The 19,719-nt window shown below is 41.0% G+C and overlaps 1 protein-coding gene across 4 annotated transcripts in view; it reads left to right on the forward strand.

Moving 5' to 3' along the window:
• Positions 1 to 19,719, forward strand: part of ldah (lipid droplet associated hydrolase) — a 345,583-nt gene that overhangs the window by 80,231 nt on the left and 245,633 nt on the right. For all 4 annotated transcript variants that reach the window (XM_072562459.1, XM_072562468.1, XM_072562477.1 and 1 more), the window contains exon 2: positions 16,977 to 17,141. In XM_072562459.1, coding sequence (XP_072418560.1) covers positions 16,977 to 17,141 — 165 coding nt within the window. The remainder of the gene's footprint in view (positions 1 to 16,976; positions 17,142 to 19,719) is intronic.

Raw genomic sequence — 19,719 nt, forward strand, 5'->3', positions numbered from 1 at the left:
GTGGTCAGGGCCTGTTAGAGTGAGAGCACAGCTTTTATAACCTGGTCAGCATCTACTCCGTCAGCGCTCCCAATCCCAAAACATCAGCTCGCACTTTGATCCCACTTGGGGAAGCACTGATTTAAAAACACCAGTACAGCAGCCGAAAACTAAATTTTCAGATAGAGTCATAGAGCTGTACAGCATAAAAACAGACTATTTGGTCCAAAGTCCATGCCAAGCAGATATCCTAAACTAATCTAGTCCCATTTGCCAGCACTTAGCCTCCATATCCCTCTAAACCTATTCATTTACCCATCCAGATGCTTTTTAAATGTTGTATTTGTATCAGCTTCCACCACTTCCCCTGAAAGCTCATTCCATGCACGCACCGCCCTCTGCATGAAAAACTTACCCTTAGGTGCCTTTTAAATCTTTCAGGTCTCACCTTAAACCTATGCTGTCCAGGTTTGGACTCCCCCATCCTGCAAAAAAGACCTTGACATTTCACCCTATTACATGCCCCTCATGATTTTATAAACTTCGATAATGTCACCCCTTCATGTCCTGGAATGAGTGGATAATGGGCAGGGATTGATGATGCAGGGGTGGAATGGGAAGGGAATATATATGCAAGCAGGAAGAGCTGCTCGCTGCATTGTTCCTGTGATGGAATAGTAATTATGTCTGAGGTATGTCATATTAAATCAGGATGCTGTTTGAACTTTTGTTAAATATTTGGTTGGGTCTTATTGCTTTCACTCTGACAGTGCCACCTACTGTTGCAGGACCTGGGGAAACCTGTGACTATTTTCAATCTTTAATGGATTAGCAATTGGTAATAACCAGCCATCTTGAGGTAAAGTGTGGACCATATAACAGTCAGGAAAGGAAATGGTGTGTACCACATGCATTTTAGTTAAGCACAACAGGGGGGGAGAAACTTTCACATTTTATTCCCATTTTAAGTTTCATGAGAGTGTCATGGCCTGTTGGGTAGTCTAGAATGCAAAATTCATAACGGTAAGGAAATTGGAGGGAAAAGAACTTGGTGGGAATTCATGCTGTAACAAATTATTGGCTTAACATTTCTCCGGTAGTTGTCATGGTATTGTATGTGGTACAGGAAATGGTTGTCTCAGTTTGAGTTTCACTGAATGAAGGGCTGTCTAATCAAGGCAAGCCTCTGAACCAGAGCTCAGGCTAATGTGTTCATATCCATCTTGCAGACTAGTTTAAAAAGATTTTATGGCGATTGAGGAAGGCTGCACTCTATTCACAAGTGCTAAGCTTTTATATTGAGAGGAATTTCAAAATTTCTTTTAATTGATTTTAAATTAAACATTGATGGTTTTAATTTTTTTAGAACAGTTTGCAATTATGTTCACATTTGTGTGTTACAAAATGGCTTGCTCATTTATTCAAATTCATAGTACTCATATCTCTTTTCTCAAAAAAACTAGATTTGTTTAATCGCATATTTACCTGGTTAAACATTTGATTGATTTAGTCTTGTCACATTTACCTAAATACAGTGAATAGTTTTGGAGTGCAAGTTCATAAATCTGTGAAAGTAGAGTTGCAGGTAGATAGGATAGTGAAGAAGGCATTTGGTATGCTTTCCCTTGGTTAGAGCATCAAGTATAGGAGTTGGGAGGTCATGTTGCAGCTGTATGGGACGTTGGTTGGGCCACTTTTGGAATTTTGTGTGCAATTCTTGTCTCACTCCTATCGGAATGATGTTGTGAAACTTGAAAGGCTTCAGAAAAGGTTTAAAGGATGATGCAAGGGTTGGAGGGTTTGAGCTATCGGGAGAGGCTGAATAGGCCTGAGCTGTTTTCCCTTGAGTGTTAGAGGTTGAGGGGTGACCTTATAGAAGTTTATAAAATCATGAGGGGCGTGGATAGGCTAAATAGACAAGGTCTTTTCCCTGGGGTTTGGAAGTCCAGATCTAGAGGGCATAGGATTAGGGTGAGAGGAGAAAAAATGTAAAAGGGGCCTAAAGAACAACTTTTTCATGCAGAGTGTGGTACATGTATGGAATGAGCTGCCAGAGGAAGTGGTGGAGGCTGGTACAATTACAATATTTAAAAGGCATCTGGATGGGTATATGACTAGGAAAGGTACAGAGGGATATGGGCCAAATGCTGGAAAATGGGACTAGATTAGTTTAGGATATCTAGTTGGCATGGATGAGTGAGACCGAAGGGTCTGTTTCTGTGCTGGACCTCTCTATGACTCTGTGCAGCACAGGCACATCATAACATACAAAGATCACAGGGTGACAGACCAGAATGAGGTATACAAAGTTACAACGGCAAAGAAAGTGCACAAAAGCAAGATCAGCATTAGATTTTAAATTTGAGAGGTCCATTCAGAAGTCTAATAACAGCAAGTAAGAGGCTGTCCTTGAATCTTTTCGTGAATGTGTTTAAGCTTTTGTATTTTGTCACTGAAGGAAGAGGTTGGAAGAGATTATAACTAAGATTCTGAGAGGACTTTTGTGGTTTTGGCTGCCTTTTGGTGGCAGCGAGAAGTATAGATTGGATCCATGGTTTGTGTGATGGACTGGGCTGTGCTCACAACTTTCTGTAGTTTCTTACAGTCCTGGGCAGAGCAGTTGCCCTACCAGACCATTATGCACCCAGATAGAATGCTTTCAATGGTGCATCTGTGAAATTGGTGAGGATCCTTATGGACATGCTGAATTTCCTTAGCCTCCTGAGGAAGTGGAGGCGTTGCTGTGCCTTGTTGATGGTCACATCAACATGGGTGGTCCAGGGCAGCTTGTTGGCTATTGTCACTCCTAGGAACTTGACGCTCTCCACTCTCCCCACATCAGTTCCATTGATGTTGATGCGGGCTTGCCGTCCTCCTTGCTTCCTGAAGCCAATGGTCAGATTTTTCAGTTTTGTTGACATTGAGGGAAAGATTGTTATCATTGCACCACATCTTCAAGCACTCTATCTCTTTGCAAGGTTTGTGAAGGTTTGTAGCTCAGGTTGAGGTTTAGGGTGTAGGTTTGTGCTGCAGTGTGTGGTGGCTCGTTGGAATAGTGTTCTGATACAGCTTCGTTTGTGTGTGTTGGGATGGTTGCTGGTGTAGTTAAATCTTTGGTCAGTGTTTGTCGGTTTTCTGTATATGCAGGTTTGTAGTTCTCCGTTGTCCTTTCTTTCGACTGTGACGTCCAGGAATGCGAGTTTGTTGTCGGTTTCTTCCTCCTTGGTGAACTTTATGCCTGTGAGGGTGTTGTTGATGATGTCAAATGTCTCTTCTATCTCTTCTCTCAAACAAAAACTAACAAACTTAAAAGACCCAGTACAACCCATGGACAAAACCATCGTCATCTACAAAATTCCATGCAAGGACTGCCACAAACACTACGTAGGACAAACAGGAAGAAAGTTAGCCACCAGGATACAGGAACACCAGCTAGCCACAAAAAGTGGGACAACACATCTATCCTGGGACAGACTAAGCAAAGACATGCCAGAGAATTCCTAGAGGCCTGGCACTCCAACCACAACGCTATAAACAAACACATAGATCGAGATGCCATCTATCAACCCCTCAGAAAATGAACAGGAAATGACATCACCACAAACCCCAGGAACCCCATCCAGGAGAAAGATATAAATAGAAAGCAGGAGACAACAGCTTCACTTCACTTGGAGGTTGCCACTGATGATGTTACCTAGCCAGGTAATGAAACGTCTGGATATCAAACCTACAGCTCAGCGAATAAACCTACACCCTAAACTCTATCTCCTTCCTGTATTCTGGTTCGTCATTGTTTGACATCTGGCCTACAACATTTAAGTCAGTTCTTTGAACAGTTGGCTCCTGTTTTCTTTCAACAGAGATCTATTACATCTAAATATGCAAAAGGAGATCAAATTTGCTTAATTATCATTGAGAATTAGGAGGGTACATTTGGAAAGTTGGATTGGATTTTTACCGTTTTAAAAACAAGTTAAAGGAAGTATGGGTGTCTAAATGTTGAGAGTGTAGTGCTGGAAAAGCACAGCAGGTCAGGCAGCATCCGAGGAGCAGGAGAATCGACGTTTTGGGCATAGCCCTTCATCAGATTCTTCGGATGCTGCCTGACCTGCTGTGCTCTTCCAGCACTACACTCTCGACTCTGATCTCCAGCATCTGCAGTTCTCACTTTCTCCTCCCTGGGTATCTAAATGTCTTGATGATTGTCCGTATTTTCTCTGATAATCATTCAAGCTGTGAGTGCTGATGTAGGTGAAATTTTCTGCAAGCCATTACTAAGCCCAAGCACAAGGAGCAGAATTGACTTTTCATTTGAAATGACTAGATTACTAAATCACTCGTTGTCAGCAGCTGCTCTTGCCTGTCAATTTAGTTGCTTCATACAGCTGGGCTGAATCCGTTCCTTAAATCCATATCCTGTCAGGAATGTTATCAATACCCGTAATTTCCCCCACGGCTGAAGACACAGATTCTTTCAACTTTTCAGAACCTACTCCAACCTCAGATTATGGATGGAATTTCTTCCTGGAGTGTGGGAGGTTGCAGCCACAAGTTGGTTAATTTGTGCACCACCAATATCTATTCTTCTCAATGTCTTGGATATAAATTGGGACATAAACTGTTTATTTCAGTGGAATTTGCCTTAAATTGGCCAAACCAGTGCAAAAGAATGAGGAATTAAAAGCTCAAGTTGCATGCTGTTCAAGTTGTGTTCCTGTGATCTTTTGCACTTGGGTTAAAAACATTGTGGTAGTGGCCAGCCATGGTCTGGCCATGTCTCCAGATCATTGTGATCCGTTTCCACTTATGCTCATTTGCAGGCTTTCGAAGATACCCCAAAAATTATGTTTCCTTTTAGGCATGAATAGGCACTTTTTATAAGTTTTCTGCATCAAATATTCAATCTGCTAAGAACCTGACTGCTATACATCAGTAAGACTGCTTCATAATTGTGTGTAACTTCTTAAAATCATTTTCAATTATTTGGAAAAAAATGTTACTCCCATGTATTGGGCTCAGCTTTCTGACTGAAAATGCTTAGAACTTTTTGTGGCAAATCCATTTTCAGCCAGGTGGGAGTTAATGGTTTTCCTATTTCATTTTGCCATGAGAATTTGTGAGGTTCAGAGTCAATGATGAATGCTCCCAGAACAGCTCCCTTCCAACTGTAGCCACAGTGCTGCCATCTCTGGATTAAGTCAGGAATGAAGGTTGTCTCTGGGACATTGTTTGTCGGGTAAGATTCCATGAAAGTGCCTGTATCAGATGGTTGTTTGACCCATTGTGGACAGCCCTTACAATTTTGGCACAAACTCTGCATTTAACTGAGGAGGGATTGGCAGGGCTTTGTCTGCCATTGTTGTTTCTGATGCCTGGATCGATGCCACGTTGTCATAGAGTTATGCAGCATGGAAACAGACCCTTTGGTCCAACTTGTCCGGGCCAACCAGATATCCCAATCTGACCTAATGGCATTGATCAGCATTTGACCCATATCCCTCTAAACCCTTCACATTCATATACCCATCCAAATGACTTTTAATTGCTGAAATTGTACCAGCCTCCATCACTTCCTAAGGTAACTCATTCCATACACACACCACCCTCTGCATGAAAAAGTTACCTGTCCGTTATAAGAGTCATAGAAATATACAGCACAGAAATAGACCCTTCAGTCCAACTTGTCCATGTTGACCAGATATCCCAACCAAATCTAGTCCCACCTGCCAGCGCCCAGTCCATAACCTATGCCTTCTAGTTTTAGACTCCCCCACTATAGGAAAACAACCTTGGATATTCACCCTATCCATGCCCGTCATGATTTTATAAATCATCATATAAATAGTTTATTCCTTTTCTCATTTTTCAGATAGAGTACTTGTTGGCATCTTGTTACATGAATGCAGATACTTCCCAAAGTGCAGATTGAGATCCCAAGGTTGAAAGTTTGGGAAGTGCAGTGTTATTGTTACATATGATCTCTAAAACAGACCTTTTCCTTACGTTACTCAGTTTGCAATTGACATGGTGTTTCTTGTTGCTTTTTTCTGGTGTAGTTTCAGATTTCAAGCTTCTGCAGTATTTGCTTTCAACCTCCATTTCTTCGAGTTTATCTTGGACTAGTTAATATCAACCAATGTTATTGTATTAGAGTCAAAGGGCTATACAACATGGAACACTGCTCCTCGGATGCTGCCTGAACTGCTGTGCTCTTCCAGCACCACTAATCCAGAATCTGGTTTCCAGCATCTGCAGTCATTGTTTTTACCATGGAAACAGACCTCTTGGTCCAACCATGCTGACCAGATATCCTGAATTAATATAGTTCTATTTGTCGGCATTTAGCCCATAACCCACTAAACCTATAAATTCTGTGTCTTACAATTGTGTCCCCCACAACCACCTGATGAAAGAGCGGCGCTTCGAAAGCTAGTGCTTCAAATTAAACCTGTTGGACTATAACTTGGTGTTGTGTGATTTTTAACTTTGTTCCACCTCAGTCCAACACCGGCATCTCCAAATCATTCCTGTTCATATATCCATCCACATGCCTTTTAAATGTTGTAGTTGTACCAGCCTCTACCACTTCTTTTGGCAGCTCATTCCATAAACATATCATCCTCTGTATGAAAAGTTGCCCCTTAGGTCCCCTTTAAATCATTTGGCTCTCACCTTAAACCTATGCCCTCTAGTTTTGGACTCACCACCCTGGGAAAAAGATCTTGGCTATTCACCCTACCCATGCACTTCATGATGTTATAAACTTCTACACGGTCACCCCTCCGCCTGTGATGCTCAGGGAAAGTAATCCCAGCCTATTCAGCCTTTCTCTATAGCTCAATCCATCTAATCCTGGTAACAACCTTGTGAACGACATCCTTCCCATAGGAGGGAGACTAGGATTGCATGCAGTACTCCAAAAGTGGCCTAATTAATGTCCTGTACAGCTTCAACATGACCTCCCAACTCTTATACTCAATGCACTGACTTATGAAAGCACGCATACCAAAAACCTTCTTCACTATCGTATATACCTGCAATTCCACTTTTGAGGAGCTATGAACCTTCACTCCAAGCTCTTTGTTCAGTAATATTTCCCAGGACCATGCCATTAAGTATATACATCCTGCTTTAATTTGCATTTCCAAAATGCAGCACCTCGCATTAATCTAAATTAAACACTGTCTTCTATTCCTCGGCCCATCTGATCAAGGTCATGTAGTCTTTGAATTGTTTGCGGACCTTCCCTGTTTATTTCAACTCCAATGTTTGAAAGCTTGGAATAAATCTAGTTGATTTTTGAAATGCTATTACCCTTTTTCAGCTTTGGTCATTTTTTTTCACTATTGAGCCTGAACATCTGTCGTCCTCCTTAATTCTTGTAGTCACAAACCTCTACCTCTCAGCTACCCCCAGGACAGTCCCTTACTCCACCAGAAGGCACTGTTCTCTCGGTTACTCTTCTCTGAGCCATTATCCCTGTCTTTAAAAATAATTATAAAAGTATAAATGCATGCCAGTCCTGGGCCTGTTTATGTTCGGGTTATATTAAAGACAATAGCTGAAGTTAGTAATTATGACTAGCAACAGCAGCCATGTTACAAACTTTTGTAAGAATGTGAATCTTGATTTGTTCCAACATAAGAGAACCTGACAGAGCTCTGTTCATAGCCAGTATATTTTAAATATTTTGAGGGTTTGAGCATTTTATTGCAATACTTTTTCCAGCATTTTATGAAATGCATTAGTGATTCAACAGGCTCATCTCTCCCAATACACAATGGAAATTGGGGATGGAACAGAGCTTTGGGATATCACCTTGAGGTTGTAAAGGATGTTCCTGTTTACAGGAAGGACATTATTAAACTGGAGAGGGTTTAGCAAAGACTTAACAGGATATTGCTGGAAATGGAGGATTTGTGTGCAAATATAGGGGAACCTCGATTATCCGAATACCGATTATCCGAAAATCGGATTATCCGAAGGAGATCTGGAGGTCCTGATAGAAACGTGACATCAAAGACGTGTTTCCAACTTTTGTTTACAGTGATTAAAAAGGCACCATCTCCAAATGACTGACCTCACGCCCTCTCTCTCTCTCTCCCCACACTTGCCCTGGAATTCTACACGGGGGTTACCCTCACCCCTCCGCTACCCAGGAATAATCTCTCCAATATTGTCCTGTACAGGGCAAACCTGAAACCTGTCAAAAATTTGCAGTAAGAAGTTTTGTGTGTGTGTGTGTGTCTGTGCACTATTTGGAGACTTACCCCACAGAGGCAGCAGCAGCACTCTTGTTGTTGATGTACAGTCCGGATGCTCCAGAGAGGGGCAGGGTTGTCGAGAGGGGTGGCGGGGGCTGTGTTGGGGGCAGGGGCTCACGCGCTTTGTGATGGGGGGGCGGGTTTGGACCAGGTCGGGGGGCACGGTTGGGGGCGGGGTGTGGTGTTGCATGGAGTTGGGGGAGGGGGTTGGGAGCGAGGAGTAGGTTTTGCACAGAGTTTGGGTGGGGGGAGGGGGTAGGTTTTCCAAGGAGTTGGGGGCAGGGCCTCGCGTGCTGTGTGCTGCCTTGTCTCCTGAACGGGGAGCAGACTTTAAAAACTCCGAGCCCCAGAGAAAAGGCATTAATTGATTTTCTGAATGATAGATTATCCAAACGAAATAGTGCCCACCCATCTCGTTCGGATAATTGAGTTTCTACTGTATAGACTGGAAAGCCTGGGATTATTTTCACTGGATTGTTCGTGGTTGAGGGATGACCTTGTTGACATTTATAAAATCATGAGGAAAGTAGATGAAGTGAATGACAAGGGTCTTTTCCTTAGGGTGGGGGAGTTCATAACTAGGGGGCATATTTTTAAGATGAGAGGAGAAGGTTATGCAAAGAATTTGAGGGGCAACATTTTTTACACAGGCAGTGTTTCACGTGTGGCATGAACTGCCAGAGAAAGTGGTAGATGGAGGTAGAGTCAAAGAGGCCTACAGCACATAAGCAGGCCTTTCAGCCCAACCTGCCTATGTTGCCCAGTTTTCACAATTAAACTAGTCCCATTTGCCTGCATTTGGTCCATATCACTCCAATCCTATCCCATCTATGTACCTGTCTAAAAGGTACAGTTACAACGTTTAAAAGACATTTGGATGATTACATGAATAGGAAAGGTTTGGAGGGATATAAACCAGGAACAGGCAGGTGGGACTAGTTTAGTTTGGGAACATTGTCGGCGTGGACTGGGTGGACTAAAAGGTCTGTTTCCCTGCTGTATGATCTATGATTATCTGACTCCAGAATCATTCTGTCACTTTTATGTTGCTGTGCATGTGATGTTCCCTATACTTAAGCATCAAAACCTTTCTTGACAAATCTCCTGGACTTCAAGAGACAGCTTCATATCACAGTAGATATGACCAGTTACCCTAACGCATGGTGATTTTATTTGTTTTGTTCATGTTTAGATATCAACCAGAACAAAGTTTTACTTGATTAAAATATTCAATCACAGGATTATGTCAGAGTCTAAGGATTGTTTGAGATCAATGTTCTCTTCTGAGCAATTAAATTTCAAAACACATGCGTAAACAGCCTTAGTATCACTTGAATAATTGATGACACTGCAGTAGTAAAAGTATTTTTCTTTTAATTTTGTGCCACAGCATTTGTTTTGTATTTATATATTGTAAATACAAGGTGGTAAGCAAAAGCTATGGTGCATCCAGCCCATGTATATTTCAGTGGGGTTAATGCAAATACTTGCTTGTTACTCACAGCGTGCTCCAAGTTTTGAGATATTTCAAACTAGTTAACTATTACTGAATTACCAAAAAGAGATACAGCAAGTGGAATTGTGTACTTTTGAAAGTAGTTGTTTTAATCTGTATTAAAACTTTTAATTTTCATTCACTGTCTTTATCAGGATTGTCTAAGTATTACAGATCTATGTTTAACAACAAATTAGGAGTCTTACTGGCCAGCCTAAGTTTGCTTTTCTAAAGCTGGAGAAAGAGATTGAAAATCTTTGAAGTTAAAGTTATTGTTTCTGATTTACTAATTCAAATCAGTGCTGTAAGTTATTGAATACACTTCCCAAATTCCTCACATGTTCCTTCCTTGTTAAAATCTGAAATTAAGAATGTACGGATGACCCTGAAGCCATTATCAATTGTCATGAAAAACTTATTTGGTTCTCTAATGTCCTTAAAGGAAGGAAATCTGCAATCCTTATCTGGTCTGGCCTACATGTGACTACAGACCCACAACAATGTGGTTGACTCTTATCTGCCTTTTGGCAATTCGAGATGAGTAATAAATACTGACTTGGCTAACAATTCCCACATCCTGTGAACGAATTAGAAAGAAATACACCAAATGAGATCCCATGGGCAATCATTTAAATGGCCAAACAGTGCCAGGGTCAGGTGTCCATTGGCCCATGAAGTCAATCATTATGCTTTCCATGTGTTTACAACAGCAAAAATAATTTACATTTTTTAAGTGAGGTGAGAGTGATAGCCATTGATATCGAGGCTACATTTGACCAAGACTGGCATCAAGGACCCCTAGCTAAACTGGTATCAGTGGGTATGAGGGGGTAAACTTGCAGCTGGTCAGAGTCATACCTGATACATAGGAAGATGGTCGTGGTTGTTGGGGGCCAGTCATCTCAGCTCCAGTACATCTCTGCAGGAGTTCCTTAGGGTAGTGTCCCAGGCTCAACCATCTTCCACTGCTTCATCAAAGACCTTCCCTCCATCATAAGGTCAGAAGTGGGGACGTTTGGCCATTGCGCAATGTTCATCATTCGCGATTCCTCAGATACTGAAGCAGTCCATGTTTTCAATGCAACAAGATCTGGACAATATCGAGGCTTGGGCTGACAAGTGGTATGTAACATTTGTGCCACACAAATGCCAGGCAATGATCATCACCAATAAGAGATGATGTAACCACTGCCTCAAGACATTCAATAGTGTTACCATCGTTTAATCCATCAGTATCAACATTCTGGGCGTTACCATTGACCAGAAACTCAGCTGGACTTGTCACATGAACACAGCAGATACGAGACCAGGTCAGAGGCTAGGAATACTGCAGTAACTCACCTTCTGACTTCCCAAAGCCTATCCAGCATCTACAAGGCACATGTCAGACATGTGATGGAATATACCCCATTTGCCTGGATGAGTGCAGATCCAACAACATTCAAGAAGCTTGACACCATCCAAGACAGAGCAGCCTGCTTTATTAATGCCACATGCACAAACATCCACTCCCTCTACCACCAACACTCAGTAGTAGCAGTGTGTACTATCTACAAGAAACAGTGCAGAAATTCATCAAAGATCCTGAGACAGCATTTTCCACACTTAACACCACTTCCATCCACCATTCACCATCCTGACTTGGAAATATATCGCCATTCCTTCACTGTTGCTGGGTCAGAATCCTGGAATTCCCTCCCTAAGGGTATTGTGGGTCAACCTACAGCAGGTGGACTGCAGCAGCTCACGAAAGCAGCTCAGCGCCACCTTCTCAAGGGCAACTAGAGACGTGTAACACATGCTGGCCCAGCCAGCAATGCCCACATCTCATGAGTGACTAAAAGAAGTTACAAAACATGTTTACATTGGATGAATACTTCTGGAAAGATTTTGCTTATTTGTTTTGAAAGTTCAAGTATGTATTTTAACATGATTACCCCTTCTTGTTACTTATCTGAATTTATTGTAAGTCTGTTCTACTGCATTGCCTTTCTGTTTCAGACCGGTGAGAGTTTTCTGGTTGTGCTTTCTTTATTGCTGCTGTGAGTGCACTGCCAATCATTCCAAATTAGTGTGTCAAAGGCCTAGTGGAAGTGGAAATGTGAGGAGAATGTTTGTAGGTTGGAAGTAAACCAGCTGTAGCTCTGTACTGTGTTTAATTTGACTGAGTAAGATTGCTGAACAAATAAAATAATCCATTGAGCAGCAATATAAACCTTATCTTTGGATGAGATTCCAAAGTTTGTTTTAGAGAGATTATCCTATTTTAAATATTTTGAGTATGTTATTGTGGTGAACAGGTCGAGAGAGTTGAATAAATTCTCTTTCCACTCCTGAGGGTGAATATAACAGAATTTACATTTTTGAAATGGTGTGCTTTTCAGTTCAGTATATACTTGACCAGATGTCAATCTAGGAAGAAACAAGATTACTTTGCTGTTTAATTTTCATAGAATCCCTACAGAGTAGAAGCAGGCCATTCGGTCCATCGAGTCCACACCAACCCTTTGAACAGCATCCTACCCAGATCCAACCCTTCCCTGTAACCCTGCTAACTGCACATCCCTGGACACTATGGGGCAATTTAGCATGGCCAATCGACTCAACCTGCACATCTTTGGACTGTGGGAGGAAACTGGAGCACTTGGAGGAAACCCATGCAGACACAAGGAGTGCAAACTCCACAGAGACAATCACCTGCGGGTGGGATCGAACCTAGGTCCCCGGTGCTGTGTGGCAGCAGTGCTAACCACTGGACTGCCGAAGGATTATCTCATTCCCAGAGACATTTGAAGCTCACATTTGAGATGATGAATTTTAATGTGTCGGCAACTACCCCGTCGATAGCCTTTCCTTTGTGGTAGACTTGTGATGGCCAGTTTTGGTGATTTCAATGCATCTATACTCCTTTTGCTATGATCTTTAGACTTTCCTTTATAATTTCCTTTTAGATCAGCTGACTTTGACCCTTTTAAAGTGTTGCAACTCATTCCTAACTGTTTTCTCTCAAAGCAAAGTTAGAGGCTTTTAAATTAATGAGATTTAAAGATTAACAATCTGGACTTTATATCTTTATCTCATACGAGCTTGCATATTTATTACAACGTAGAAGTAAATTACTGCAGATGCTGGAAACCTAAAATAAAAGCACAAGATTCCAGACATACTCAGCATATTAGGAACATTTCTCGACAGGAAGAAACAATATTTATGTTTTAGGTCAATCTGAATGTGTGATGGAAGGTGATTGACCTGAATTATTAACATTTTTTTTTCAAGCTTGCTGCTGTGATTAAAATGAACAGCCAAGTATTGGACATTCCGTTCTGGCATTGTGCTCAGTTTGCAGGCAGCTTCTAGTCCATTGTTTCCAACTGACAAAACATTTCAAATTAACCAGTGAATCTTCCATTATCCTCAATTATGTGCTGGCCCAGACTTGCTTTTCCCACTAGAAGTAGATTGCAAAGGCACCTACCATTTGCTGGTCTTACACCACTCCGAATAAGCTCAGTCTTTCATATGACAGAATCACCAAACCTCTACTGTGTGGAAAGAGGCCATTTGTCCCAACACGTCCATGCTGACCCTCTGAAGAGTATCCCACCCGGACCATTCCCCTGACTAATGCACTTTAGTGAGGAATCTCAGCACTGACAAGGGAGGTAGCACTTGAAGTAACTCCACAAAGGTCAGTATCTCGTCGCCAAGTCACCCTTTATTTACATGTGCATAGTACATGACACTGCTCCAGCTAGCTCAGAGTCCAGCTCCTAGAGTGACAGAACTCCTAACACTGCTGTTTATACCTGTCAGCCAGGGCTCCCTGATTGGATCCCATTATCACCCCCAATCAGGGAACTCATGTCCTATGAGATCCACCTGGCTGTTCTCATTCCAATCACTACAGCTCTGTCATTGAGTGCCACCTCTAGTACCCCTTGTTTGGATGTTCATTGCAAGAGGAATTCAATTATGCGTCTTTCACAGTTATAAACACCCACCTTCCTTCACTGCATTGAACACCATATGTAATTTATCAGCAAGAAACAGGTGGCAGGGCGAGATTGTACTCCTTTCCTTCTAATGCCAGTGTTCCATCATTCACATCTGAATGTAATGAGGACTCAGTAAGACTCTGATGGTAGGTATTTCAGTACCAGTGCCAGTACTTCTCCCCACCACCATTAAGGAACCCCTTCTGAAACATGTATTCCAAATGAAGGCATTTTCTAGTTTCTTAAATAATGCATAACCAAGCTCAATGCATCACTACAAATTATTAGGAAACTACCAGAGTATAGGAACTGGGAGGCTGGTGGATGTGGGTACCATTACAACATTTGAAAGACGTTTGGATGCCTATATGAATAGGAAAGGATTGAAGGGACATAGGCCAGTAGCAAGCAAGTGGGATTAGTTTAGCTTGGGATGACAGTCGGCATGGACTGGTTGGAACAAAGGGTTTTGTCATAGACCTTTGGTCTCTGCACTGTATGGCTTTATGACTATAGCACCTGCAGCACAGTGGCTTAGTGACTAGCACTGCTGCCTCATAGTGCCCAGGACCCTGGTTCAATTCCAGCCTCAGGCGACTGTCTGTGTGGAGTTTGCACATTCTCCCTGTGTCTGTATGGGTTTTCTCTGGGTGCTCCGGTTTCCTTCCACAGTCCAAAGATGTGCAGGTCAGGTGAATTAGCCACACTAAATTGCCCATAGTGTTAGGTGAATTAGTCAGGAGTAAATATAGGTAGGGGAATGGGTTGCTCTTCTGAGGTTTGGTGTGGACTTGTTAGGCCGAAGGGCTTGTTTCCATACAGTAGGAAATCTAATCTAATTTAGATAAAGCTCTGTGAATCTTTTAGTTGCAGTTATTTTTAGTAAATGTTTTTTGTCACTGGCAGGAATGATCTGGTGCGGGACAAGGAACATTTATTCAAAGGAATTGAGAAATGATCTTCAAAGAGTTGCCTTGGTTGTTTGGGGAACAAATGTTATATGTCAGCAAGTGAATGAATTGAGTTTATGCCAAATGGGGAATATGCTAGGAGGACTGTTTGGAACTTGGCTCAGATCTTTATTCAAATGAAGATGTCCCTCTCTAACTGCATCTACAGAACCCAGCTATTTTATGAATGAGGTGTAGCCTTCTCAAATATTGCTGATGTGTTATGGTGATCTCACCCTGCTTCAGCATGCAGGTAGGAAGACTTGTTTTTAAGGAAGTTGTTGCAGAATTTGTTCACGTTGCACATTGCCATCTCTGAGAAAAGACTTTTGATCCTTCACAGGAAGTCATTTGGTTTCCAAATCCAGAAAAATTCCAGGGACACAGAATTCTTTTGTTTCTAGCTCAGAAGCTTTTTACAGCATTCAGAACGTTCGCCACCTCTAGTTCCTCAGACACAATGACAATGGCCAACCACCCGTGTTCATGTAATATTTTCAGTGTGGTAGGATGGTCAAAGCAGCTTCACAGGTGTGTCGCACAATTTTGACACAGCTGAAGAAAATGACACTAGAGGAAACTGATAGCTTACTCTAACTGATGTATTTTAATTAACATTTAAAAAGCATGAGAGAGAAGTAGGAAAACAAAGAGATTTATTGAGGGAATTTCAAAGGCTGAAGGATTCATTATCAGTGGTGTGGTGACCATAATTTCAAATGTAACTGAGGTCGCGATTGGAGCAGTTCATTGTTCTTTTCGTGATTTCAGCTCAAGAAGGCTAAAGTGGTAGGAAATAGCAAAGTCAGGTAGGGATTTGAACATGGATTTTAGGGTTTTAAATTGGAAACGTTTTGGACCTTATGCCAATAAATCAGGAAGCAAAGGAGCAATGAATAGACGACTGATTTTTGGGTGATCTCAAGTAAGGTCACAAAAAAATCATCCTAAGAGTTTTTTTGGGTTCAGGGTTCAGAAGTGAACGTCTTTTTTTAGTTTGTTTTATCCTTATTTCCACCTTAGGCTTTTTCAATGTGGGTAAAACTCAAAAAGGAAATTTTTTGCTCTATCTCTGAAGCAAGTAAGAATGACAGATGGTTAATCATACAATCCCTACAGTGTGGAAGCAGGCCCTTCGACCTACTAAGCCCACACCGACCCTCCGAAGAGTAACCCACCCAGACCCATTCCCCTACCCTATATTTACCCCTGACTAATGCACCTAACCTACACATCCCTGAACACTATGGGCAATTTAGCACGACCAATTCACCTAACCTGCACATCTTTGGATTCTGAGGAAGGGTTACTGAACCCAAACTTTACCTCTGATTTCTCTCCAGAGATGCTGCCAGACCTGATGAACTTTTCCAGCAATTTCTGCTTTTGTTGAAGAATAACAGACAGTTTTGTTTTGATGTTTTTTGGAGGAGACAGTACTACAGGAAGTAAGGCTAGGAGCCGTTGTAGTTACCCTGGAACTAAATTTACTGGATTGTGCATGTTACCAACTCAAGTATTCAAAGTTTGTTTATTTTTAGTTGTAATTTTGAGGTTCTGAAGTGATTTCCACATCCTGGTCTTTCAAAGACTTATATTCATTGAAAAAATATTTGTATAACTGTGGAACTGTTACTGCACCAAGCAAAAGAAAGGGGGCAGTATTTTTCAACTAGTTCAAACAGTGCATTTAAAAAATGTATTTTAAAAATTCATAGTAACCAGAATTGAATAACAGACCTGACCCTTATGTTAAATCATTATTAGCAGTAGTATGTTTTGCAAAATAGAACACAGAATTATTGCAGGATTCTCTTGAGGAGAATACCCTATGTTTTATTATTCTGCATAGTTGTTGTACTTGCTTTCGTGCCAATGAAAAGATTATAAAGTTTTTCCTTTTCTTAAAAACAGTGTTAGTGCTGCTCTTAACATTTTTTTAGTGTATATAATTTTTAAAATCTTAAATCATTTCAATATGATCCTTCAGTTGGCTTGCTCTTCTCTTGTTGTGGTAGCAATCTCCATGCAGCTGTGCAATTTGGGTGACTTTAAGCTTTGAACCTATGTTTGGCATTCAGTTTTAAGTTGCACCATCCATTGGACGTTTGGAAGTATGCCTGAATTTGCTGGGCTTTACACAATCATAATTTATGTTCTTTGTACCAAATATTAGATGTGGTTTGATGTTAATCATTTAAAAAAAACAACCTCCCAATATCCCCACCCTACAAAGAAAATGCATTCTTGTGTGTTTTATGTTGATAGTTGTAAATTTTGTTTTGTTTAGTTTCTAGTACGAAAATGCTGTGGATGGAGGAAGAGGCATTAGGACAAGAAGAATTCCTTTATTGTTGTGGGGCTGCTACTCAGCTGCTAAAGTTTGGATCGGCTGATTGCTGGCTGAAAGGCATATCAAGTAATTCTACCAAGGTGTTATTCCTCATCATTCCAGGTAAGGAATCCAAAATAATGGATTTTCTGAGCCAAAAAGAGGTTGTTTCAAATCTTTTGAGAACATGAATATACCAGGACCTTACACATAAAGCTATTGGAGTACTGAATGATCCAACTGGAGATGCTGAAATTTATAATTGGTCATTGCTTTGAAAGAAAAGAAATACTTGGTTTCTGTATGATTTTGGTGTTCTTCAGAGGAATTATTTTCTATCTTAAGCCTACGATTGTTTGCATATGGAAAAATAATTTCAGCTCTTTCAGCAGTAGTTGCATAACAATGTCAATGCATCTTTTTCCCTCTTGCCTCCCAAAAGCTATCCACAAAGGAACCTTGTGTTGTCAGTAAAAGCCAAAAGAACTTCAAATCAGAACAGAAATTGCTGGAAAAGCTCAGCAGGTCTGAAAACGTCTGTGGAGAAAAATCAGAGTTAACATTTCAGGTCAAGGAAGGGTCACTGGACCATTCTGATTTCTCTCCACTATGAGTTGTCACTTGGTTACCAGCGTTGCAATAAAAAATGAGTGTGAATTATTTTCCACATGCAGATTTGATGCCTGCTGAGGTTTGTATACTCGTGTTCATAACAGGCAGAAAGTGAGGACTGCAGATGCTGGAGATCAGAGTTGAGAGTGTAGTGCTGGAAAAGCACAGCAGGTCAAGCAGTATCCGAGGAGCAGAAGAATTGACATTTTGGGCATAAGTCCTTCATTATTTTGGACCGTAAGCCAATATAAATTAGGAAGCAAAGGAGCAATGAATAGACGACTGATTTTTGGGTGACCTCAAGTAAGGTCACAAAAAAAAAGTCCTGAGAGGTTTTTTTGGGTTCAGGGTTCAGAAGTGAATGTATTTTTTATCCTTATTTCCACCTTAGACCTTTTCAGTGTGGGTAAAACTCAAAAAGGAAATTCTTTGCTCCATCGCTGAAGCTTCATCCCGATGAAGGTGTTTTGCCCGAAACATTGATTCTCCTGCTCCTCGGATGCTTCCTGACCTGCTGTGCTCTTCCAGCACCACATTCTCGCCTCATGTTCACAACACAATACTCAAGAGACCTGTCAGCTGGGGTATTTAGCCTAAACAGGCAGAAAAGTTAAATTCTAAGATTCTTTCCTTTAAGAGTAGACGTTTGAAAGGTTGATTAGCTCTGGTGTAAGCCATACCTGAAAGGTCAAGAGTTGATAAAGTTGATCCAAGATTTGAGTATCACCTTGATTTGTTGGATCAACTTTTAACAAAATGAAAATTAAATTGCCTTTAATTTTAAGGAGAGTGTCTCCATTATGGAGAAAAATTCAGAAAGTCTTTATGGAGGTTGCAAAGGAACCTCAATCTGTTAGTAGCATTCTTGAGACTCAAGAAGTAGAGGATTAAAAAGTAAGGGATAATGACTTACAATGTAAGCACCATAGAAAGGTTTGAGTTTGCATTTAATAGGTGTGGGCAATTTCTGGGCCATCTTTGTGATACATGTAGCAGGAGCACTCCCAGAAGATGGCATATCTCTGCATTTCGTTGTACAAAACCAAACCTTTGTGAAAACATTTTCCCATAGCCATTGAAGGTGAATGCAATGAACTGTGCTATTGTGATTGTTGACATTTTATGAAAGGGAAAGGCAATGGCCTAATAGTAGTATCACTGGACTGTTAATTCGGAGACACAGAAATTGTTCTGGGGACCCGGGTTTGAATCCCGACATGGCAGATGGTGGAATTTGAATTCAGTTAACGTCTGGAATTAAGAATCTAATGATGACCATGAATCGATTATCAGAAAAACCCATCTGATCCACTAATGTCCTTTAAGGAAGGAAACTAGCATCCTTACCTGGTCTAGCCTACACGTGACTCCAGATTCTCATTGTACAATACACTGATGTTTATAAATATGTGCAAAACAAAACTCTTAAATTATGACTCTTGCTTCAAAGCCTTCTGCGAATATATATATACCATGAAGGATAAGTAATTTTTAAATAGTGTACAAATGGCCTCTAACAGCAAAAGATGTTGCTTAGTAGTCTTTGAAATTCCATTGCCTATGGTGTTCATCTCTTGGATGCCTGAGATGATTAATTATATTGAGTTTTGATGTTGCTTGAGCACTGAGTGCTACATTACCAGGTGGGTCAGCATGCTGAGTGTATTTGTTGAAAACTAACGTGGCAGAGGCTGAATGTAGCAGATTTTTTTGTGAAGTTTAGTAATAAATTTGAAACAACAGGCATCAGTACTTTGCAAGGATGTGATTCAGATTAAAAATTAGTTTAAGGGCATCTGTAGCCCAGCAGCATGTCACTATAGTGGACAGTGCTTAACAGTTTGTATAAGCAAAGACACGCTGATCCACAAAGGTGCATTCTTAGTTCTGATTGCACAAACCACTCTCAGAAGTGAGGTTACTCAGAGGTGAGATTGTCAGTGCCTTACAACAGTAAATAAGTAAGTTACAGTAAAAAAACAGAATACTGCAAATGCTGAGAATCTGAAACAAAGATGCGTTGGTGGAAATCTTCAGGTTAAGGAGAATCTAATAGAGAAGGAAATGGAATTTCTGGGCAAGATTTTCA

Source organism: Chiloscyllium punctatum, chromosome 3 (genome assembly GCF_047496795.1).
Source record: "Chiloscyllium punctatum isolate Juve2018m chromosome 3, sChiPun1.3, whole genome shotgun sequence".
Lineage (NCBI taxonomy): Eukaryota > Metazoa > Chordata > Chondrichthyes > Orectolobiformes > Hemiscylliidae > Chiloscyllium > Chiloscyllium punctatum.